The 26017-nt window shown below is 34.8% G+C and overlaps 1 protein-coding gene across 4 annotated transcripts in view; it reads right to left on the bottom strand.

The window, feature by feature from the left end:
• MON2 (MON2 homolog, regulator of endosome-to-Golgi trafficking) overlaps positions 1–26017 on the bottom strand; it is a 118197-nt gene that overhangs the window by 82102 nt on the left and 10078 nt on the right. For 2 of the 4 annotated variants that reach the window (XM_059403601.1, XM_059403602.1), the window contains exons 2-5: positions 20386–20449; positions 11059–11186; positions 9998–10129; positions 6148–6277 (exon numbers count right to left, since the gene is read on the bottom strand). In XM_059403601.1, coding sequence (XP_059259584.1) covers positions 6148–6277; positions 9998–10129; positions 11059–11186; positions 20386–20449 — 454 coding nt within the window. Of the gene's footprint in view, positions 1–6147; positions 6278–9997; positions 10130–11058; positions 11187–14791; positions 14866–17896; positions 17914–20385; positions 20452–26017 lie in introns of those variants that run through there. The other 2 variants (XM_059403603.1, XM_059403604.1) reach the window with 2 other exon arrangements.

The following is a 26017-nucleotide window of genomic DNA, read 5'->3' as shown; positions in this document are numbered from 1 at the left end:
AGAGACAGAGCTGAGGAGTGAGCTCTCAACTCAGGGTTACCCTGAACCGTAATCCGTGGCACAGCTATTGCTCCGTGAATGAGGTCCCCACAAGACCCGGGGAGACACCCCCTGGGGGAGCTCAGGGATCTGCGGGGTTTGGAGACTCCAGGCGGAGCTGTGTGCCAGAGACAGAGACGTGGTCACAGGCTGGGTGAGCTCGGAACAGGGCTGAAGGCCAGGGAGACCGGAGTGATTGAGTGCTTTTCTCTGAGGGTGCACTGAGGAGGCACCCCGAGCTCTCAGCAACTCCAGGCCAGAGATTGGGAAGCTGCCATTTTCATTCCCGTCCTCCTGAACTCTACAGAAAGCGTTTAGGGAACAAAAGCTCCCAAAAGCGAACCCAAGTGGATTACTTAGCCTGGCCCCTGGTAAGGGCGGTGCAATTCCGACTGGGGCAAAGACACTTGAGAATCACTACAACAGGCCACTCCCCCAGAAGATCAACAAGAAATCCAGCCAAGACAAAGTTCACTTACCAAGGAGAACAGCGAATTCCAGAGGAGGAGAAAGCAAAGAATGGAATTCATGGCTTTCTCCCCATGATTCTTTAGTCTTGCAGTAAATTAATTTTTTTTTCTTCTGCTAAATTATTTTTAATTTTTACCCTTTCCGCTTTTAATGTTTTTAAACTAGTTTATCTTAACAATACCTTTCATTAAAAAAAAATAATCTTTTTTGAACCTTCATTATTTTAGTCATATTTTATCCTTCATTGTATCTAACTTTATTTTTTTGTATACACATAGGGTTTTTTCTTCTAAAAAATTTGGGGTACAACTTCTTCTAAAAGATCAAAATATACCCTAAATCTAGCTCTGGGCTTGTTCTAGTCTCCAGCTTAATCAAATTCTCTCACTTTCTTTTTCTTTATTCTCCCAACCAACTTCCTTTATTAACTCTTTTAGAAATTAAAAAAAATTTTTTTTTCATCTTTATAGGCATAATCCATCCCTTTATTGTGTTTACTCTTATATATGCTTTTCATTCTTTAAAATTTCAGGAGGTAGGTTCTTCTAAGAGACCAAAATACTGCCAAAATTAAGTGGGTCACCCTGTTCTAGTCATCAGTCTAATATATATATTATTTTCTTTTTAGTATTTTTTTCATTTGTTTTCTTTTTCTAACTTTTTTTTTCTCTGAACTTCTTTTTATCCCCTTTCTCCCCCCACCATTTGGGGTCTCTTCTGATTTGGTTAAAGCACACTTTCCTGGGGTCTTTGCCACCCTTTTAGTATTTATCTGCTCCTTCATATATTCTTTTTTTTTTTTAAAGATTATTTATTTATTTATTTGACAGACAGAGATCACAAGTAGGCAGAGAAGCAGGCAGAGAGAGAGGAAGGGAAGCAGGCCCCTTGCTGAGCCGAGAGCCCAACGTGGGACTCGATCCCAGGACCCTGAGATCATGACCTGAGCCAAAGGCAGCGGCTTAACCCACTGAGCCACCCAGGCACCCCTCCTTCATATATTCTTATCTGGACAAAATGACAAAGCGAAAAAACTCACCACAAAAAAAAGAACAAGAGGCAGTACCAAAGGCTAGGGACCTAATCAATATGGACATTGGCAATATGTCAGATCTAGAGTTCAGAATGATGACTCTCAAGGTTCTAGCCAGGCTCCAAAAAGGCATGGAAAATATTAGAGAGACCATCTCCAGAGAGATAAAAGCCCTTTCTGGAGAAATAACTAAAATCTAACCAAGTTGAAATCAAAAAAGCTATTAATGAGGTACAATAAAAAAATGGAGGCTCTTACTGCTAGGATAAATGAGGCAGAAGAGAGAATTAGTGATATAGAAGACTAAATGAAGAGAATAAAGAAGCTGAGAGACAAACAAATACTGGACCATGAGGGGAGAATTTGAGAGGTAAGTAACACCTTAAGACAAAACAACATTAGAATAATTGGGATTCCAGACGAAGAAGAGAAAGGGGAGCAGAAGGTATATTGGAGAGAATTATTGGAGAGAATTTCCCTAATATGGCAAAGGGAACAAGTACCAAAATCCAGTAGGTGCAGAGAACCCCCCTCAAAATCAATAAGAATAGGTTCATACCCCATCACTTAATAGTAAAATTTACAAGTCTTAGCGACAAAGAGAAAAATCCTGAAAGCAGTCAGGGAAAAGAAGTCTGTAACATACAATGGTAAAAATATTAGATTGGCAATGGACGTATCCACAGGCACCTGGCAGGCCAGAAAGAGCTGGCATGATATATTCAGAGCACTAAATGAGAAAAACATGCAGCCAGGAATACTATATCCAGCTCGGCTATCATTGAAAATAGAAGGAGAGGGCACCTGGGTGGCTCAGTGGGTTAAGCCGCTGCCTTCGGCTCAGGTCATGATCTCAGAGTCCTGGGATCGAGTCCCACATTGGGCTCTCTGCTCAGCAGAGAGCCTGCTTCCCTCTCTCTCTCTGCCTGCCTCTCCATCTACTTGTGATTTCTCTCTGTCAAATAAATAAATAAAAAAAAATCTTTAAAAAAAAAAAAAAAAAAAAAAACTTTCTTAAAAAAAAAAAAAAAAGAAAAGAAAATAGAAGGAGAGATAAAAAGCTTCCAGGACAAACAAAAACTGAAAGAATTTGTGAACACCAAACCAGCTCTACAGGAAATATTGAAAGGGGTCCTCTAAGCAAAGAGAGACCCTGTAAGTAATAGATCAGAAAGAAATAGAGACAATATATAGTAACAGTCACCTTACAGGCAATACAATGGCACTAAATTTATATCTCTCAATAGTTACCCTGAATGTAAATGGGTTAATGCCCCAATCAAAAGACAAAGGGTATCAGAATGGATAAAAATACAAAACCCATCAATATGCTGCCTACAAGAAACTCATTTTAGACCCAAAGACACCTCCAGATTTAAAGTGACGGGGTGGAAAACAATGTACCATGCTAATAGAAATCAGAAGAAAGCTGGGGGGGCGCCTGGGTGGCTCAGTGGGTTGAGCCGCTGCCTTTGGCTCAGGTCATGATCTCATGGTCCTGGGATCGAGTCCCATGTCGGGCTCTTTGCTCAGCAGGGAGCCTGCTTCCTCTTCTCTCTCTCTCTGCCTGCCTTTCTGTCTACTTGTGATCTCTCTCTGTCAAATAAATAAATAAAATCTTTAAAAAAAAAAAGAAGAAGAAGAAGAAGAAAGCTGGGGTGACAATCCTTATATCAGATCAATTAGATTTTAAGCCAAAGACTATAATAAGAGATGAGGAAGGACACTATATCATACTCAAAGGGTCTGTCCAACAAGAAGATCTCACAATTTTAAATATCTATGCCCCTAACGTGGGAGCAGCCAACTATATAAACCAATTAATAACAAAATCAAAGAAACACATCAACAATAATACAATAATAGTAGGGGACTTTAACACTCCCCTCACTGAAGGGACAGATCATCCAAGCAAAAGATCAACAAGGAAATAAAGGCCTTAAATGACACACTGGACCAGATGGACATCACAGATCTATTCAGAACATTCTATCCCAAAGCAACAAAATACACATTCTTCTCTAGTGCACATGGAACATTCTCCAGAATAGACCACATCCTGGGTCATAAATCAGGTCTCAGCCAGTATCAAAAGATTGGGATCATTCCCTACATATTTTCAGACCACAATGCTCTGAAGCTAGAACTCAATCGTAAGAGGAAATTTGGAAAGAACCCAAATACATGGAGACTAAACAGCATGCTTCTAAAAAATGAATGGGTCATCCAGGAAATTAAAGAAGAATTGAAAAAATTCATGGAAACAAATGATAATGAAAACAATGGTTCAAAATCTGTGGGACACAGCAAAGGCAGTCCTGAGAGGAAATATATAGCAAAAGAAACAAGAAAGGTCTCAGATACACAACCTAACCCTATACTTAAAGAAGCTGGAGAAAGAACAACAAAAGAAGCCTAAACCCAGCAGGAGAAAAGAAATCATGAAGATCAGAGCAGATACCAATGAAATAGAAACAAAAAACAAAAAACAAAACAAAACAAAAAAAACCAATAGAACAAATCAACGACGAAACTAGGAGCTGGTTCTTTGAAAGAATTAATAAGATTGATAAACCCTTGGCCAGACTTATCAAAAAGAAAAGAGAAAGGACCCAAATAAATAAAATCATAAATGAAAGAGGAGAGATCACAACCAACACCAAAGAAATACAATGATCTGCCACAATTACTACATTAGCTATAGGTACTGACTAGCTAAGCATCAGCTAGAAAGATGTTTCCTAACTCAACATTTCTTTGAATACTAATAAGATACCATTTCTGCAAATTATGACAGCCTATTTTGAATAAATGTTGACTTAATGACTATTTGAAAAAAAAAAACGAGGTTTTAAGTATTTCTTCCTTATTAGAAAGTATTAAATGAGATACTGGGTTTTAGAGACACACAGCTAAAACTACCAATCCAGGAATCGCACTGAAGTTACGAATACATAACACATCCAAACTGGAGAACTGCGGTTTTACCCTGTAACTTTAATTCCTTAATATTTCAAACTCTAGAACTCAACCTGCATTTACCCTGAGAAAAAAAGCAGAAAAACCAACACACCAAACTAAGTGGAAAAATTCTAATAAGCCAAAAGATTAAGAATGTCTGAAACTTAAAATATGACCACTGGTTAACCTCAGCAAAAGTAAAGAAATTATTAGAATAGGCCTCATTACCAATTATTTACCAGTATTGCCATTTTTTATCAATAATACCAAAAGAACCTCAAATGAAATGACAGACAGCATAACATTAAGAGTTGGGGGTAGGAGGATTTCTCAGGGATTTTCCTTGTGTAAAAGGGAAAAATAGTTTAATCTTTTGTTTCTTGAGTACATAAGCAGAAAGGATGTCATGATGGTAGCACCTTATGATCTTTTCAACTAATCATGGGGAATAACTTAATTTCATCCAATAACAAATTAATAAAACATAATTTCTATAGTTAAAAATTATCAAACTATAAAAACTACTACAGGAATAGTATCTTCAGCTCTCTGACATGTTCCTAAGTTTTTAGGAAATTTTTTTAAAAATCACAAAGAAAGATGTTTATAATTACAATAAAATTATCTAATGAAAATATGAAAAGATAATCTTACATTACATAAAATCCTTCATTAATACATGCTAATAGGCACAGACTAAAATTCATGTGAGGGAAACCCACTCTTGGAAATTTACCTTAAGGAATTAATTCAAATGGGAAAAAGTATGTAGGAGGACACTCAAAAGAGTACTTAAATACTAAATACAATGTAAGTATCCAATAGGAAACTAGTTCATTAAACTCAGAATAGCCACAAAACATAGTACATCCATTAAAATTTAAATTATAGGGCACCCACATAGCTCAGCTGGTTAAGTATCTGCCTTTGGCTCTGGTCATGATCCCAGGGTCCTGGAATTGAATCCCACATTGGGCTCCCTGCTCCTCTCTCCCCCTTACTCTACTGATGCTCCCTTGCTCTTTCTCTCCCTCTCTCTCAAATAAATAAAATATTTATTAAAAATAAGTAAATAAAATAAAATTTAAATAAAAGAATAACATGAAAAATTCATATAATGTAATGTCTAGCTAAAAATACATATAATGCGGTATTTGATATAAAATGTGAAATTAGGGGCACCTGGATGGCTCAGTGGGTTAAAGCCTCTGCCTTTGGCTCAGGTCATGATTCCAGTGTCCTGGGATCAAGCCCTGCATAGGGCTCTCTGCTTGGCAGGGAGCCTGCTTCCTCCTCTCTCTCTTTGCCTGCCTCTCTGCCTACTTGTGATCTCTCTCTGTCAAGTGAATAAATAAAATCTTTAAAAAAATAAATAAATAAAATTTTAAAAATGTGAAATTATACATAATTAAAAATAAACATGAAAAATAAAGAGTTTATTCTTGGGATGATAATACTGTTGAGGATTTAGGTTTTTGAACTGCCAATGTCAATATAACAATATTTGTAAAGTAAATACATTTTTTAAAGTATTCTAGTTTTTAGGCAACCTAAGTTCACAGGGCAAAGACTGAAAATCAAAAGAGAAATCATGGGTCGAAGAACCACACACTGTGAAAAGGAAACCAGTTTTATCACTCTACCTCTGTGTCGTTCATCTTCAGCAACCATCCTCTCAAAAACAACAGTAACAACTTGTCGCACTGTAGCAGCAGCTGTATTATTTGTAATGTTATCTTTTGTAAAGTGTAGTCGAAAACAAAGAACAATTGCCTAAAAGAAGAATTTTCATTTAGTGAAATAGGACTGAAGAACAGAGTAACTATTTATTTGATATAACCCAAAACTAAGTAATTTGTTCAGCTGTTTCAATCACAGATACTAAAATTTCCACCCTCTTATATATACAATAAAACCACTAAAATCCTTGGATTTTGAAATAATTCAAACTAAATATACAGCCACATAAGATTATGTTACATAATGTGAAACATGCACTTCACAACTTGGTTCTTTTAACATGCATATAAAAATGTGCTGTGATGGGGGCACCTGCGTGGCTCAGTTGGTTAAGGCGTCTGCCTTTGGCTCAGGTCACAATCCCAGGGTCCTGGGATCAAGCCCTACATCGGGCTCCCCGCTCAGTGGAGAGCCTGCTTCTCCCTCTCCTCTCTGCTCCTGCTCTTACTGTCTCTGTCTCTCAAATAAATAAAATCTTTTTTAAAAAAGTACTGTGCTTTATTTCCCCAGAATGACTTGTTTTGCAAATAACAAGTATTCAAAGTTTTTTATATCACTAAGTCATCTGAAGATATATTATATAAATATGCTAAGCATATAAATGAATAAAATTAAAATTTTTTAAAGGAGTCATTCTTTTTAAAAATCAACTTCAGGTTGATTAAGGTACAGTTTTATACAATAAGCTGTATCTCTTGGGGGCGCCTGGGTAGCTCAGTTGGTTGGGCAACTGCCTTCGGCTCGGGTCACGATCCCAGGGTCATAGGATCGAGTCCCACATCGGGCTCCCTACTCAGCAGGAAGTTTGCTTCTCCCACTAACCTCTCTACTCTCATGCTCTCTCTCTTTCATTGTCTCTCTCTACCTTTCAAATAAATACATAAAATATTAAAAAAAAATAAGCTGTATCTCTTTAAGGTATTTAATTTGGTGAGTTTTCATAGTTATAGTCACCCATGAAACTACTGCCACAATTGGGTTACAAGACAGTTTCAACACCCTAAAAGTCTCCCTGTGTTCTTCTGTGCTCCACTTTTTCCTCCATCTTTGGTTCTAGGCAACCACCATCTTGTCTCTTTCACTACAGATAAACTGGCATTTTCTACAAACAGCATTTCATCATTCAGTATGCACTGTTTCTGTGTCTGGTTTCTTTTACTTGTAATATTCGTAAAATTTATCCATGTTGTTCTTTGAATCAACAGTTTGTACTTTTTGATTCCTGAACAGTACTTCATAGTATAGGCATACCAAATATTTTGCTTACCCATTCATCTGCTAATGGATATCTAAGTTGCTTCCAGTTTTTAGCCATTGTGAATAAAGCTGCTGTGAATATCATATACAAATCTTTCTAAAGACATGTTTTCCTTTACCATGGATAAGTAATTAGAAGTGAAAAGGCTGGATCAAATAGTAAGTATAGGTTAAACTTTTAAAGAAAATGCTAGTTCTCCAAAGTGATTTTATTTTATTTTATTTTTAAGATTTTATTTATTTATTTGACAGAGAGAAATCACAAGTAGATGGAGAGGCAGGCAGAGAGAGAGAGAGGGAAGCAAGCTCCCCACCGAGCAGAGAGCCCAACGCGGGACTCGATCCCAGGACCCCGAGACTATGACCCGAGCCGAAGGCAGCGGCCTAACCCACTGAGCCACCCAGGCGCCCAGTCTCCAAAGTGATTTTAAACTCCTACCAGCAGTATGTGTGATTTCAGCACTTTCACACATCATCAACAATACTTGATATGGTTGGTCTTTTTCAATTTTAACTACTCTAATGGATATGTAACGATACCTCTCTATAGTTTTAATTTGCTTTTCCCTGATAACTTACGATGCTGAGCCACTTTCCATGTATTCAATAGCCATCTTATTTTGTCAAGGGTCTATTAAAAAATTAGTGCAGGGGTGCTGGGGTGGCTCATTTGGTTATGCATCTGACTCCTGATTTCCACTTACGTCATGATCTCAGGGTCATGAGATTGAGGCCTGCATCCAGCTTCACACTCAATGAGGAGTCTGCTTGAGATTCTTTCCCTCTGCCCCTCTCCCCACTCAGCACTCTTTCTCTCTCAAATAAATACATAAGTCTTTAAAAAAAAAAAATGTCTGATTTTGTCTTGGGTGGTTATCTTATGAATGAGTTGTAAAAGTTTTTTTTTTTTTTTTAAGATTTTATTTATTTATTTGACAGAGAGAGATCACAAGTAGGCAGAGAGGCAGGCCGAGAGGAGGAAGTAGGCTCCCTGCTGAGCAGAGAGCCCGATGCGGGGCTCGATCCTAGGACCCTGGGATCATGACCTGAGTCAAAGGCAGAGGCCTTAACCCACTGAGCCACCCAGGCACCCCGAGTTGTAAAAGTTTTTTATACACTCTAGATAAAAGTCCTTTGTGAGATATTTCTGAATATGTTCCCCCATTCTGTGGCTTTTCTAAGGTTCACAGATTTTTTTTTTTTAATCTACCTAAAGCATCTCTACCTAAAGGTCACAAAAATTTTCTCCTATGTGATTTTCCAAAAGTTTTAGTTTTAAAGAAGCCATGTTTGGAGAAAAACATAATGGTAGTCTAAATACTATATTTATCATATTAATTACATTAAAATTTTAAAGGAAACGAGCTTTTTATATCAATATTACTGTTTGAATTTCAACATAAAGGAAAGGTTTATGTTATATAGAAGCTTTCATAGTACTCAATTTGGTATTATTTCTTTATACTTCACTTTTCATTCCAAAATATTCCATTTCCAAATTAACCAACAAATGCAAGCCCTGCATTTAATTTTAAACTATAATAGTTCTTATTGCTTTGGTAGGTTAAATGACAGCATTTTATAAACTCTTAAATATATTGTATCGGAACAATAATTTGATAGGTAGAAACCAAAAGGGATGACATACAACAAAAGAATACACAAAAATACCTAAAATATTTTATAAAATAGCAGGTAGCTTAAAATAAGCTATTTGCAAATGAGCAAAATCTCATTATGACCAAAGAACATCAAATGAATAACTCAAAAAGACAGATCTATTCTCTGTAGAGTATATACAGCTTAATGTGACAGTACCCTTTTCTACTTTAATACCCATCCACTTTTTAAAGGTATGCAAATTATAATGGAACTACTATTGAAAGTCCAACAAATTTCTTAAACAATAAATGATTAACTAAAGATTATTCTTTATATTATTCTCTGTACTTTCTGTTCTTTAGAAATAAATCATAATTTTAAAAAATCTTTTTAAAGAGTGAAATAATAGAACAGCTGTTAACATGTTCCAAAGAGGGTAGGAATGGGGAAGAAATGAGAAACCCCTACCATACATGCAGCTTTATCTAGTATAAATGCCATAAGGATACTTTCCCAACTACTTAAGAAAGAGATTTAAACACTCTGGCTTACATATCACATAGATGTAAAATTTTAAAAGGCGGGAAGAAGAGCTATCACAGGCATACCCAACGCAATGAGAACATGGATATCTCCAAACATTTTATCTTTCTATTCCTATTTTTCTGCCAATTTTCTCTTATTCCCAACAGGCTCTGCTCTATTACGTAACCTGATTTCAATTCTAATCTGGGGGAAATAAGGCCACAGTGGTTTTTAATGTGCAATGTCCATTATCATGATAGCTACAGGGAAGTTGCTTTTGGTACAAACAGTACCAGGCTTTCCTCTTTCAGTGAACTTATTCAAATACAGTCTCAAAGCACTTAGAAACTTTGACAACAGGTTTCCTACCTTAGAGAGTGACTCATCATGAACTACTGTATTGGTTGTTAAAAGAACAAGAACTGTTTGAAGTAGCTTAAGTTCTTCAAGACTGTTTTCCATTAGCTGCCAAAGCATATTAATTATATTTCCAGCTGCAGTCTGTAAAATAATGAGTTGAATTATTGTCAGCAAATAAAATATAAGGTGTTTAAGTCCCTAAATAAAAAAAGATGTAAAAATATTACCTCTTCTGGTGTTTCTTGATCATTAACAACAAAACCCATGTTTCTAGCTCTATAGATCAAAACACATCTCTTAACTAATTTGAGATTCACAGCTAATTAATTTTCTTCTAAAAAAATAAATTGTTTTAAAATATACCATTTGAATATATGCAAATAGTTGCATACAGTTCTGGGATACCTAGTCAAAATCAAAGCTCATTTCTACAATATGGGTATATTTCGTTTGGGCACTTATACAGACATACACAAATTAACTGAGAATGCTACTATTTCACATATTATTCCATTTATAATACGTATACAAAAAACAAAATGCAACTCAAATTAACAACACATTTATAAAGTCAATTAAATCTGACAGTGTTTTGAATGTTACATTACAGGTAAAAGACTGTATCACTTCTATTAAAGTAACTTATGGAGTTAAGGTAACATTACTACATTTGAAAGCAGGATGCAGATTTGTAGTGATGAAATGTTTTTCCTTGTTTTAACACAATAAAGTTAGGTACAAACAATTCACTTAAATTAATGAACAACAAACTTTCACTTCAGAGAATCTAGGAAAATCATTTTTCCTTTTTAAAAAAAATTATAAATTATATTCTCTTCAATGACACTGATCTATGTCACTGAATGACATGACAAAATGCACTTCATTTTTATTCATTATTCATGAGCACTTAATAGGGAGAAAATACGATGATCTTTCAAAATTAAGCCATGTCCTTCAAGCACATATATTGTTTTACATTGAGTTATTGGATATGCTTCATTCTCCCCTAATTAAAAATCCCTGATTTGATTCTTAGGTGCACAATTGAGATAAAGTCTTCACAGTACCTCAGACACAACTTCATGTGACATGAGTCTCTGAATGGAGGTCAAACATAGCTGAGTAATCTTTGGCTCCTTGGTTCCACAACCCATTAGAAACGGCTGAACCACCTCTGAGCTGTTTTCTTTCAAGGCTTTATTCAGAATACATATAAAATAAATTATTAAATCTAATTCACAAGAAGGAATATATATATTTACAACTAGTATTAACAATCTTAATAAAAACCACTTTATGTAAATACTAAAATAGAAACCAAACAATAAGAGTTAAAATACTTTATACAGATACTATCGACTCCATATCTAAACTAACCCCTTAGCTATAGCTTTCCCATGCTTTTCTCCTAGCATTGTCTTTTGGTTTTCCTCCATCTCCTGCTATAAAATCTTTAAGGACAACTCAGAAGTTCTATCCTGCCTTGGAGAAGTACTCTATTTCTTCAACAGTGCATGAGGGGAAATATGAAAAAGAATAAATACGTCAGAGTAGAAAAAATAATTAAAAATAGTATATACATCATCCCCATCACCCTTCTGAATGTTCAGAAGCTCCCTAGAATTTCATTACATGCCTTGAATTTATATAGCCTTAATTTCTTCAAGAAATAAACTCATTAAAAAACAATAACATTACTCCTCTTTTTACTATAGCATTCTTTAAGTTAAATGGATGCCCATGCTGTAACTCCATATCTTAATTTAACTCTTTCCACCAAGCCAATTCTTTCAGATGCTTTAAAGTAGCCAACAAAAATGTAAAAAGTTAGAACATGCACAAGCTGAGTAATACCTTAAATTTACAAAATGAAATTAAATCAGTATACACTTACTTAATAGCTATACAAAGATGAGTAAGACAGGTCTCTGAGGATGAGGCCATCCTCAGAGAATTTAAACAGATAACATGGAATTCCATCTCCTTGGAATTCCAAGGAAAGAGAACATTACACTTATGTGTTTGGTATATGGTTTTCAAAGGCAATACATCCATCAATTATTCTTTTGAGGTTAAAACTTGTAATTAAGACAGACAAATCTGAATTTTAACTTTTTTTTTTTTTCAAAAGAAATTGTCGGAAAGTCATCCACAGTCACCATGAAAAATATAAAACTAGTCTCAACATTAATTTCATCAGTTAAATCCTCATCTTTCTTCTCCCAAACCTCCCTTTATAGTATGTATGCTAAATAAAGCCCACAATCTCCTATGGCATACTCCGCAAAGTCCCTCAATATGCCAGCATAAATTACTGATTTAACACAGCTAAGTGATGGCAAATATGATAGTCAAAGAACAGTGTTTCCAAAAGGGCTCCTTGCCTTATTTCCTTGCTTTCTTAAGCATAAAAGTTTTGATTCAAACCAGAGTCACAAATTTTCCATAACAATGTCTCAAAACATTTAGATGAATGATTAACAAAGGAAAATAAAGCTAAAAAAAAAAAAATAGTGAGGCAGTAAATATGCTACCATATTCAATCCTGCCAGAATCTCTGAAGTATGAGGCTATTCCTAACTCTATTGAACATGCCTAGTTATTAAATGCCATTCAGGTAAACAGAAGTTTATCACTGATCATTTTTATGACGTTAACATGTTTCTCATTTGAGTGTCACAATAATCACAGAGAGTTTACAGAGCATGATTTGGCTCAAGTGCACAGTAAGTAAGTGGTAAAGCCAGATTTTTAAAATAGGTCTTCTAACTCCTGGTTTGCTATTCTTCCCACAACATTATACTGCCACTCTTTAAGGTAAACAGCACTTAATGCAAATCAAAGTTAAAACTGTTTAAGGTATGAAAGAGGACCAATGAACTGCACTGCCTAAAGTCTTCAGATAAATTCAGGAAAGAAACGGTCTTTATAGAAGGGGAAAAAAAGTACTTTCTTGAGTCTCTTGAGGACAATGACTTCAAGACACACTGGAGGATCACAAAGACAAATCAGTGCCAATTAATTATGATACAATGCCTTCTAATCACTTAGATTTGTTCCTCACAATTTCATCCATCAAGGCCATTGTTCTCTCTTGTCTCTTTGATAACAGCCATTCTGACAGGTGTAAGGTGATTATCTTATTGTGGTTTTGATGTGCATTTCCCTGATGATTAATGATACTGAACATCCTTTCATACACTTGTTAGCCATCTGTATGTCTTCTTTGGAAAAATACCTATATAGGTTTTCTGCCCATTTTATAATCAGATTGTTTGGGATGCTTCATTTCTTGAAAGAGTACTTCACTATTGACTCTGAGATCATCTAAGCCAATGTCCCCACACATAATGATGTTGGTGCTTTTTTGACCTTACCATAAGATGTCAACAGAAAATTTCTGTACAACAACTAGGTGACATTTTAAATAGGAGTCAAACTTACAGGATATCGACAATGCACATAACTCAAACGATGTAATAATAATATGAATAACTATAAACAAGTTCACATATGCACTGAAAAAGACACCTCCAGACTACCTGGCCCACAATGATTCTAAGATGACATCAATTTTAAGATGTGTTATCAATCTGAGTAATACTAAAATGTGAAAAACCTGTGCAGCTTAGAATGAATAAAATAAGGTTAATTTCAGTGAAATGCTATATACAGGTCAGTCACAGTTACCCATGTGTCTCAAGTTAGGATAAATTAAAATAGTATTAAAAATAATTTTTAGGGGCATCTAGATGGCTTAGTTGGTTAAATGTCTTAGGGGACATTTGATCTTAGGGGAATGAGTTCAACTCTTGATCTTAGGGGAATGAGTTCAAGCCCTGCACTAAAATAAAAAAAATTAACAAATAATAATGATAATTTTTATAAATTTTATTTTAATGTAACTCAAAGGAATCAAATATCGACTTCTTGCCTCCTTCTCATTTTCTTTTTTCTCCCAGTTTATATAAGAATAAAATAATCAAAAAGGAAATTCCTATGTTATCCAGGATAAATAATCAGTAACAAAACAACTATTGATCTGTTGTCTTTTGAAGCATATGTGAAAACGAAAACATCTACCATATCCAGATCACAATACTATAAGATAGATTATAACCAAAAAAAAAAAAAAAAAAAAAAAAAAAGTTAGGTTTTTTTTTTTTTCTTCTTTTAAAGCTGACAGTAGGGCGCCTGGGTGGCTCAGTGGGTTAAGCCTCTGCCTTCGGCTCAGGTCATGATCTCAGGGTCCTGGGATGGAGTCCCACATCGGGCTCTCAGCTCAGCAGGGAGCCTGCTTCCCTCTCCCTCTCTCTCTGCCTGCATCTCTGCCTACTTTGATCTCTGTCAAACAAATAAATAAAACCTTAAAAAAAAAAAAAAGGTGACAGTAGTCTTAAACAGAAATTAATATTGCTCTTCTGAGAGGCGCTCTGTTTATATACAATAATTTTAATGACATGCTTTTTAAACACAGCTTTATATAACACCTTCCAATGGGCTTAGACTTTAGAAATCACATTGAGGAAAAAGCTGTATAGCAATAAAGACAACCTGCTCTAACCATTTTTAAAAATCATTCCAGGAAAGAAAGAAAAAGGTCAACTCTTTTTAATCAAAACTCTCTATTTCAATATCCTTTAAAATATAAAGTCAGGCTTTTAAGGGGTCAGAAAAAAAGTTCATTTTTTTTACCTAAGTTCTTTAATAAACAGGACTCCTTTAATAAAATAACACTATGTTTGATATTTTATTTCCAAATTGTATAACTGTGAGAGCAAATGATACACTTTCACACACCTGGAAGAGGTCCAGCAGGTCCCCATATCCTAGGGGTTTCCTTGCTCTGTGCAGTTTCACTGCATAATTGTAGTTTTTATCCTGGAAAGAAAGAATTAAACTAGGATACCCCACTATGAATCACATTAATGGGGGTTAAAAGTTTCATTATGATAAATTTTAAATGGTCATTAAATAACAACTGCAATTCTTGTGAAAGAAATAAAATGTGATGCAGACATGACTGCTATCTTCAAAATCCCTTAAAATTTAATTATTAAAAAGACTGATATTTCTAACAACATTAAAAAAAATAATTTAATGATTCTAAAATCTGAAAATACTTTAATAAAGTCACTCAAGAATAGAAGGACAAATAAAATATGGGCAGTTTCATATTAAAAGCACATTGTATGAAAAGGAAGGATATTCAACAAATGATGCTGGTTTAATCAGTAATTCTGCACAAGAAAAAAAAATCTAGGTCCTCATGTCACTCCACATATTCATTAAAAAAAAAAATTAAAAATAATTTTTAAAAATGACTGTCTACTATGCGGGGTAAGGGCTTCCTAAATGCAAAACAAATGAGAAAAGTTACATTATGTAAACATGAAAAACATCTAGACAAAAATTTAAAAGATAAATAACTTGCAGGAAATATAAACATGATGGGAAGTCAATACTTTTGCTATGTAAACAACTCAAATAATTTGATAAGAAAACACAAAAACTCAAAGAAATAAATGTATAATGAAAAAAAGGAAATAATATATTCAGAGGAAAATGTTCAACATTAAAGACAAATGTCAATTAGTATAAGAATCATTTGCCTGTTCAATTTCCAAAAAAGATGTTTTAAGATAATAATCAGGCAAAGATGTTATAAAAATACACTCACATATTGCTGGTAAAGGCATAAAGTTTTATCTTTTCAAAAAGATAACTCTTTTATCTTTTTGAAAGATAAACTGGTGACAAATTCCAAAACCATGTTCATATACTTTGATTTAATAATCTCATTTCTAGAAATTTATCTTAAAAAAATTTCCAAATACTGAAATATGTCTAACATAAAGGAATGGTGAAATAAGCTACAAGCACTTTTTCCAATATTATGAAGGAATTTAAAAAATTAGAAAAGACAGCATCAAAGGAAAGTACTTAACAATGTAAAAATACAAATTAAAAGGTTAAAAAGTTTTTAAGTATCCAAGGAAAAGAATAAATAAGAACATATTACGCCGTAGAGAAACTATGTAATATCTGGCCTACTAGATTAACTTGTAAGCATAAAATTAATTACAGCCTCCAAGGTCATTTAGCCGAGATTATAGAACTAGCCCACCAACCGACCTCTACTTTATGATGGTACACTGAAATACACCTTCCACACTGTTGTGCGAATAGTTTATATAAAACATTAAAATGAGGGGCACCTGGGTGGTTCAGTTGTTAGGCGTCTGCCTTTGGTTCGGGTCATGGTCCCAGGGTCCTGGGATCAAGCCCTACATGCGGCTCCCTGCTCAGCAGGAAGCAGCTTCTCCCTCTCCCATTCCCCTTGCTTGTGCTCTCTCTCTCTCACTGTGTGTGTGTGTGTGTGTGTGTGTGTGTGTCTCTCTCTCTCTCTGTCAAATAAATAAATAAATAAATAATCTTTTTTAAAAAGAAAAAAAAAAACATTAAAATGAATGTGCCACTGTCCTGATTCAAACTCTTCCATCAAGCAGCTCACGAAGTTACACAATGGCAATGCTTGAATAGTGTATCCAAATAGACCAAACTATTATAGACCAAATAGTCTATCCAAATAGACCAAACTGTTCTCTCTCCCATATATTCAAGTAATCTGCTTTACTTTCCACTTCTATACCTTATTTGCCTGGCTAACTTCTTCCTTTTTTAAAGATTTTTTAAAAAGATTTTTTAAAGATTTTACTTATTTATTTGAGAAAGAGATCACAAGTAAGCAGAGAGAGGGGGAAGCAGGCCCTCTGCTGAGCATGATCAAGCTCCCTGGCTTGATCCCAGGACCCTGAGATCATGACCCGAGCTGAAGGCAGAGGCTTAACCCACTAAGCCACCCGGGTGCCCCTGGCTAACTTCTTTCTAAGCTTTGAGACTCAGCTTCAGATTCCCAGGCTGGATTGGATGCCTTCTTTATGTTCCTATAATAATAAGCCTATTTTTCCATCTTGGCATTGACCACAGTATTAAAATTCTCATTTAGGGGCTGTCTCCTTCATTACTCTGTTATCTGGCTAATATGAACTAAGTATGACAAAATTCATCTACCAAAGTCATCATAACATGTAAAATTACAGTAAAAACTGGGAAGTAGTAAAACACAGTAGAGGTAGCACTAAGAGACTTACTCACATTCTGGAGTGACTCACTCACTATTAGCCTACATTTAATGAGGGCTTATTATTTCCTGCTAACTACTAACAATATAAGGAAGAGTATCTCTCCTAGTGATTCTTACATAATGATTTCCTTATTAACAATGTATTTATGATATATATTCTACAGATGTTTATAAAATATCACAAGCATATATACTGATAAGATAGAAAATACTAAATAAAATCAGCAGATAAATTACCTCTTAACATCAGAAAATAATTCCAAAGCATAGTTACCCATTGCTATTTAAAGACCTTTTAGTAATAAGACCATGTAGATATGAAAAAGGTGAGGGAAACTGAGAAAAGAACACAAATCACACATAATGATCATCTATGTGAAAATTCTACACATAAACTGGCAGTAGCTGAAAGCAGCCAAAGATAGATGTAACCATTATGGTTTTGAGTATGGATTAAATACACAATTTTAAGATATCACAACTTCATTGGTTTCCTTGTTTCAACTATTCAAAAAGCAGATTCTCTGTTTATGTAATTTTTGTACAACACAAGCCTTCTCAGTCAACCTCAAGTATATTATAAACTGGCTTAATAAAAACATTTTGTAATTTATGGTAGTCAAGTGTAAGAGTAAGGCATTTGGCCTTGTAAATGAAAAACTTGATGTTGCTTTGTCTCATTTGCAGAGTTTTTATCTTTAAAGAAAAAGGAAATTCTGAGATAATGATCTGTATATCTGAATCGATGCTGACATTACCTGGCATAGCATTCCCACTTATGTCAGCATTCATGACAGCAGTGAAAACAAAGAAAAATAAACATTAAAGGAGGATGCTTAAAAGAAGGGGAGATGCAAAGCAAAGATTTATTCTGCAATGTAAATAACCTTCCTTTGGAAAATAAATCTAAGAAAACTAAAGCTGGCTAGAAAACTACGCTGAATATCACTGGTCAGACTAGTTAATCCTAATTAAGGGTGCTGATTGTTATAGCAACCCTTTATATTTTCTGAATATGTAGAGATATCTGAGAATTCAATATCCCATTTCATTTGCAACTCCTCCATTGTTTGTTATCTTTAACATCCATGATAGCACAAAAGAAGTAACCTACAGTCTCTAGAACTATAGAGAAGTAAACACTTCTCAAGAAATTAAAATTTTTAAAAAGTTAACTACAAATTTTTCTTAGTATAAACTGTACTCTAATTAAGTAGTTTTGAAACTATATATTGACAAAATTCTTTTCCCTTATTCTTGAGAGCCTTTTATTTTCAACATGATAGTGGTCTAAAAAGGTACAAATACTAAAGTATCAATGCTATAGATACTTGGTAAAAAATGCAAGGAAATAGTTTAAGTGATATACAGCTCCTCAATTACATCGCTCTGGACACTATGGACCTTAAAACATAAACTATTAATTGTATTTGCATAAAGACTTGTTTAGCATCATTTGAATAAAGCTAATTGAATTAAAACAAACAGCCCACCTATACATTAAACTCACACTGACAGAGACAAAATTTTCTTACTTGTTCTTAAAATTTACCAATTAGACATTTTATTTACTTTGGTATAGAACTCAGCACCAGACAGTGATCCTCGGAAGAAATCAGTCTTTTTAAAAAATCTTCATCAGCTACAGACCCAATGATAACGTCTACTCTTGGTGAATAACTAAGGACATGATATCAGCAGTTATAGTAGCAAAAGTTACTATTTGTAATGATATTCTAAAATGATTAGCTAATTTAAAAACATCCAGATCATAATTTATCTTAAAACATTAGTTTCCTCACAGTAGCTAATCCACCCAACATGCATCTCCCAAAACCCACTATCCCACCCTCCAATCCAACCATACCTACCTTTGCCTTTACCCACCACTTTCACTATACCCCTTCTCAAAGTGCACAGAGCATTATTCAGCGCTGTGAATAATGTTACAAAACTATTTGGTGTTTCAACAGATTGTTCAAAATCAGAGAAGAAGCTGTGAGAAACAGATGCAACACAGGAAAGCTCACCCTAAAGGCAAATGTCCGGCAAAGCCCGGCAAGCCCAAGTAAAATCCACCTTCCACCCTTAAAACTTGCCCCCAAAAGTCTTCACTTCATTTTGTAATACTCTTTGAGATTCCACCAATTAGGGATTTTTTGGTATCACTTTTAAAAACGTAAAGAGATTTATGAGAGTTGGAGAGATTCTCCACTACTGAATTTTGTGTCAATCCATTTAATAGGACGGCTTTTCTCCTATAACCAGCTGAGAGCAAAGCACTATTGGAACTGGAAATGCAGATTGAAGGATCAGTAAAGTAAGCAACAGTTACATATAACCCTTGGGAGGGAGTAGTAGCTGGTGTGGAAACCTCACAATATCACGGCAGCATACTGTAGCGGGAAGAACATGGGTTCTCAACAGCCCTGGATTTAAATCTAGTTCCACCACTTAATCATGTGACCTCAGTCGAGTAACTTAATCTCCTTGCATGTCAACATGTTCTATTATAAAGTAGAAGTATTTCCCCACAAAGTTGTCTTTTATTAAAGTGGCACAAATGTCTCACACGTAACAGATTCTCAGAAAATGCTACTTTCCTTTTCCATGTTCATTACAGAGGCAAGAACAAAAAGATGCCAAAGAAAAGAAGTAGATTGAGTATCAAAAAGAGTGCCAAAGAGGAACTCCTGAAATTCCTCCTTGAATACCAGTTCAATCAAGAGAATGTAAGAAAACTTTTTTCTTTTCTCCACCCAGCTCCCATTCTTTCTTCATGACCATACTGTCTTAGTCCTAGGATTCAAAACTCATATAGTACTACTAAATTTATAATACTACATTATCACCTGTTTATATTATATAAAGATAAAATAGATCTTGGAAGGTGGACTGAGAACCAATCTTTCATTCCATTCAGCACAACAAATATTAATTGAATGTCTTTTATGGGTAAGGTGTGTCTTAGGTGATGGACAAGACATGGAGGAGAATGCAAATCCCTGCCCGGAAGACAAGTAGTTTTAACTTTTCTGACTTCAGAGAATTACATGACATTCATCTTTGGCAAATCCAATTAGTTCGTAAGTTAGGGACTTTTACATGTTATCATCATAAACAGCATGCTAGGGCATAAAGGAGAGGCCACAGAAAACTGATAGCTCTTTTCTGGGTTTTTTAAAGATTATACTTTTGTTATTAGTGAAATTTTCATTAATGGTTGAATTTTTAAGCAAAAAATTACCTGCCAAAATTTCGGTGTTTCGTGCAGCTATTGTTTTAACTTTTATTATTCCTGATTCAGCAGCCTGCAAGAATAAAAATAATTAGAACATAAAACTTACTATCAACATGAATTACCTAGGGAAAGAAATCATATATGATCACTATTATCTTTATTTTCAAAACTTCAGAAACTAAAGCCTAGTAGTGCCATAAATATTAAATGTAATAAAATGTGATTCACCTGATTACTCACATGCAACTCGGTATTACAGCATGTTGCCTTTCTCTGCCTAAAGCACATTTAATCCCTCATGAATTGAAATGTTCATAAAATATAAAAATAATATACAAAAACAAAGTCTAATGAAAAAAACTAGGTTTCTCTCCCCCATTTCATACCTCTGTCCCCACCACTAAAAAAAATTGCAAAACACTGCAAAATCAAGTAGACCTGTTTTGGATTTGAGAAGAATGAATAATCAATAAGTTTGTTATTACTTTTAGTTTACATTTTTTTAAACACCCACTAGATTTTCATAAGGCACCTAAAACACTGTATCATTAAGTGCATTTAGCTGGCAGCATTTGGAAGTTATATAGCATTTTATACAATGCCACAGAACTGTTCTGTCCAAGACAGTAGCCATTGGCCACATGTTGCTATTAAGCATTCTGTATGAGGTTAGTCTGAATTGAGCTGTACTCTTAAGTATAAAATACACAACAAATTTTGAAGACTTAGGGCACCTGGGTGGCTCAGTGGGTTAAGCCGCTGCCTTCGGCTCAGGTCATGATCTCAGGATCCTGGGATCGAGTCCCGCATCGGGCTCTCTGCTCAGCAGGGAGCCTGCTTCCTCCTCTCTCTCTGCCTGCCTCTCTGCCTACTTGTGTTCTCTCTCTGTCAAATAAATAAATTAAATCTTTAAAAAAAATTTTTTTTTGAAGACTTAGTATGAAAAGGAAATGTAAACTATCCCTTAAATATTTACACTGGTCAAATGTTCAAACAGTATTTTGAATATATTGGGCTAAATTATATACTATTAAAATTTAATGCCTGTTTCTTTGTATTTTTAATGCAATTTAAAATTACACATATGGATTGCATTTGTGGTCCACATTATATTTCTATCGGACAGTGCTGACATATAACACTGATATACAACTTCCACCATAGAAACTCAGAACATTTTCACTATCAAGAAACATGCCTATTTAATACTTAAACTGGTCTCCACACTTCCAAAAATAATATATATTCATAAGTTATATGCCTAAGTTTTCCTATTAATTTGCTTACTACTTGCTCATTTATTTTGTCATCTCTTACTGCTTGCTAAGAGACAAGTGATAGCGGGTTCTAAAGGTTTAAAAATCACTACGGAAAAACACCTGTGTCCTGGGGGTTCTTAGTTTGAGGGGCACTGGATAAATGCATAAAATAAATACTACACTGTAGGCTATACTATGTACAGTATATGACCTTTGTCATTCTGTTGGTTTCCAAGCATGTGAAGCCCTTGCCTGTGTTTGCAAATTTCCCAACTTCATGAGTTCTGACGCAGGATAGAGCTTATCTACACTATTAAAAATGGAAAATGCCAGATACTTGCTTTCCCACATGCCCTGGGAGCCTATTCTAATCCAAACAGACACACTTAGCAGGGATTCTGAACATGGAGAAAAAAGCAGGGACAAGAGAAAATTCTTTCTGATGACAGCAATACTGAAGGTGACATCTACTTTCCCAGGGCAGTAATAGCAGAACCCAGTGGCAGCACAAAGGGGCCAGTGCCATCTCAGGTATCCAGTCACTTGTTTGGCAGAGAACAGCAGGTCCCAGCTATTTAGCTTCCCTTTGTTTCTGCACTTTTTCTAAAGCTGGTTTCCTCCAGCCTTCTGTCAATTATGTGGGCCACTCAATATATATCAGTATACTTCATTTCTGCTAAATCAGTCAGAGCTGGTTTTCACTGCTCACAACTAAGAAGCCTGATATACTAGGACTTACTTCTATAACTTTAAGAAATGAAAACGTCCAAGTTAAATGAACATTGCTACAAGCAAAAATATAGTAAAAATAAAATTCTTTGGGGAAAGATAACTGATTTTCTAATTATTTGGGGCAGGCAATGTGTATCAGAAACACCAAAGGCTTAAAAAAAAATCCTGATGCCCAGGTTGTAACACATTCCAAGGAATGCGAGTGGGAGCTAGGCATCAGTATTTTTTCAAATCCTCAGGTGAGTCTACTATGCAACAAAATCTAAAAGATGACTGCAATAATGTATGCAAAAGATGATGGTATAAAAAAGATGATGCCCAAGGTAACAGTGATTGAGATAATAAAAAATGGTCAGATTCCAAATATACTTTGAAGATGTACAAACCATAGCAAACTTACAGTAAAAATTTGGGTAAAGAAAAACAAAAAACCAAAATCTCAAGAATACTGAAATCATTATATATACTCTGTTATACTCACACATCGCATCTCAAACTCTGTTAGGTAAATTTCTTACAGAGCCACTCTGTTGTCACTGAGATTACTTCTACCATCATTTTCAAGCTCTTCCCCTCTTCACTATGACCCTTTGTACCCCGTATATGTTCAAGTTCAGTATTACTTCCTGCTTCAGCATCAACAAAAATTGGTCTAACTGAACCATCATAAATACCACTGTTATTTGTCCTAACTCTGAATTCTAGCTAGTCTGACCGAAACAGTTTCCAAAATCAGTCCTATCACTTGCTAGTTACCAGATGTCAGTCAGTAAAAGATTTCAAATTTGCTAGACACTATTCTGATTCCCTGAGATAAATTAATAGTCTATCCATGTCTGTGTCAGAGATATGTATAAAGAAGTACAAATAAATAAATTGTAAAGAGTATAAAATGCTTAACAATTATTTTTATACCTACACAATGAGGAAAAGAAATAAAAAGTGGGTGGGTTTTTTTTTTTAAAGTATAATAGTTCCAAAGTAGTGTTTTAAAAGATACATAACCAGTATTTTCATTCCTAAACACACAAAAAAAAATCATAAGGACTATTTGTTGTCTTAGAGATAATTAGACCTATCTTAGAGATCCCCATTTTTTACATGCAGGTTTCTATTCTCTTTCTACTTTGAAAATGTAACAGCTTATCCCCTAGGCACCCTGTGTGGCTGGAAAGTCTCATTATCAGAGTTTACTGACAACATTTGTATACCAGGGACTCCCTAACCACTATAGTCTTACTTCATACACTGGCTTAGCTACGTCTTCAAGAGCGTCTTTTATAAATGGAGATATTCAGACTCAGATTGCCTTCTGTTTATCAATGATGGTCTATGTGAAGAAGAGTCTTTAATTTCTTGCTTTATAAGTATCCTCTACTCTGATCAGGTTATCTTGTAACCTGATACAAGATCTTGTACTCTGATCAGGATATCTTGTATATCCACTAGGGAATTACTCAATTATAAACATAGTTATTTTTTTTTCCTAAACTGGCTCTCAAGCATAAAATATTTTTTTAAGAAAGTTGCCATTTCTGTAGGCTTAGATAGAGATAGGATAGGATAGGTTAAGATGGGTAGTCTAATATATCTATTCCTGGGGGTAATCTGAGTTAGGAAAAAACACCAAAATTAAATACACTGTAGTACTTAATACCCTTTACTCTTAAAATTAATCTCTCTCAAGAAATATTTTTTCTTTTTTTCAATATTTTTTGCTTACCCAAATAGACTCACCAAGGACTTTGGCACAGAAAAGTAGAGACAAAGAGAATATGTACCCCTCTTCCAAGACCATCTAGAATATTCTTGGCATCACTTCTTACTCGGTAAACTCTTCCTGGGCAATCTCATAATTCCATGGTTTCAATTACTTTCTAAATGCTGAAGACTCCTAAATTATATTCCTGTTCCTTGCCTGTCTCCTAAACTGTAGGACTTATTAACCTAAATGTTTAAGGGGCACCTAAAATTCAAGATATTCAAAATAGGTGTCATTATGTCACCCCCTCCATGCATTTCCACTTCAGCCCCAGAAACACATGTTTCTCCTCCTTATAATCTCTATTTTTCAGAACAGCAGCAGCATCCATCTACTTACCTACTACACATCTAGAGATTCTCCCCCTCATCCCACAAATCTGATCAACCACAAAGGCTATTTTGTGAGCATATCTTATATTCATCCTTCTCAAACCCCACTTCTGCACCTTGATTTAAACTTCTCATTATCAACCTAAATTAGTAAAATGAAGGTTCTACTAGTTTAGAACCTAAACAACCTAGAGATTTCTCTACTTATAATCTTGCCCTCCATTCATCCACTGAGTCAAATTTTCAACAGTTCCCTAGCACCTATCTCTACTAGCGTTTCTCAAAACTGAATAGTGTAAGGCCACCCTTTAAAAGAAACAAAACAAAACAAAAACAAAAGCAAAAAAAAAAAAAAAAAAAAACCCATAGACCTACCCAGTTACTGACAAATCTAAGCATGTATAAATCAAATTAGGAAAAAATTCCTTATTTTTACCACTCCTAAATTATAAACCCAACAAATTCAAAAGTTACATACAGACCCAAACTAACACTAATTTAATGTGACAAATAATGTTTTGCTGAAATTAAACCACTGCTGATAACATGAAGATAACTGTAGACTTATGGAGCAGGTTCTCCTGATTTTGGCACCCTTATAATACCATAAGTAGTGACAGAAATAATTTCTTCCATCAATTTTTTCTGTGACAATTATCAAAAAGCTTTCCCATATTTGTGGGCTATCTATGGTTTGTACCTATAACACTTTATCCCATTCACCTCATTACATGTCTATTCCTCCATTCTAACTGTAAGCCCCATAAGGACAAGAAATATATTCTATTCATCCCTTCATATTACTAATGCCTAATAGTGCCTGGCATACAGGAGCTACATAATAAATGTTTCTAAACAAAAACATAAAAAGTTCTAAGTAGAAAAAGAGACTTCATTGCCCATTAACTGAAAAATCCAGAGGAAATCTGACCCAGAGATTCACAAAGCCATCAGGGCTGCAGTTCCACTTCTTTGCCATTCTACCAGATCTGTCCTGTTCCATGGTAGGTGAATCCTTAGGCCACTTCCAATCTTGGCAATAAAAATAGCTGCAGTCATTCTACACCTCACAATTTTATATGGCACTATCTAATAAAGATCTCTTTCAGTAGCTTTTAAGAAAGAAAGGAAACTCCTTGTCCAGGAGCACTCACTGGCATTATGTAAGCTGGGCAGAAATGAAGGTGGGGATGGTGGGGGTGGGGAGGGTAGATTAAACTAATCAAGGTATGGTACCCTGAAGAAGGAGTAAAATTAATTCATCTCAATCCAAAGGTCTAGAAATGAAGGAAGAGGAAATGGATGTCAGGAAGAGAATTAACAAATGTCTACTACTTGAACTAGGGACAAACTAAAAAAAAAAAAAAAAATTTAAAAAAAGGAATGCTAATTCCCTTTGTCAAAGCTTCCATGTTTTTTAGAAACATATGTTCTATGTTCTATGTTTTTTATTATGTTCTGTTTTTAAAAAAATGAACTTTTTTTAAACTTTCATCTATGAAAACAGATCTCAAAATCAGAACTAATTTACCAAAGGTCCAAATTAATGATCC

The sequence above is a fragment of the Mustela nigripes genome, chromosome 6 (genome assembly GCF_022355385.1).
Source record: "Mustela nigripes isolate SB6536 chromosome 6, MUSNIG.SB6536, whole genome shotgun sequence".
NCBI lineage: Eukaryota > Metazoa > Chordata > Mammalia > Carnivora > Mustelidae > Mustela > Mustela nigripes.
This window is presented reverse-complemented; position numbering and strand designations above follow the sequence as displayed.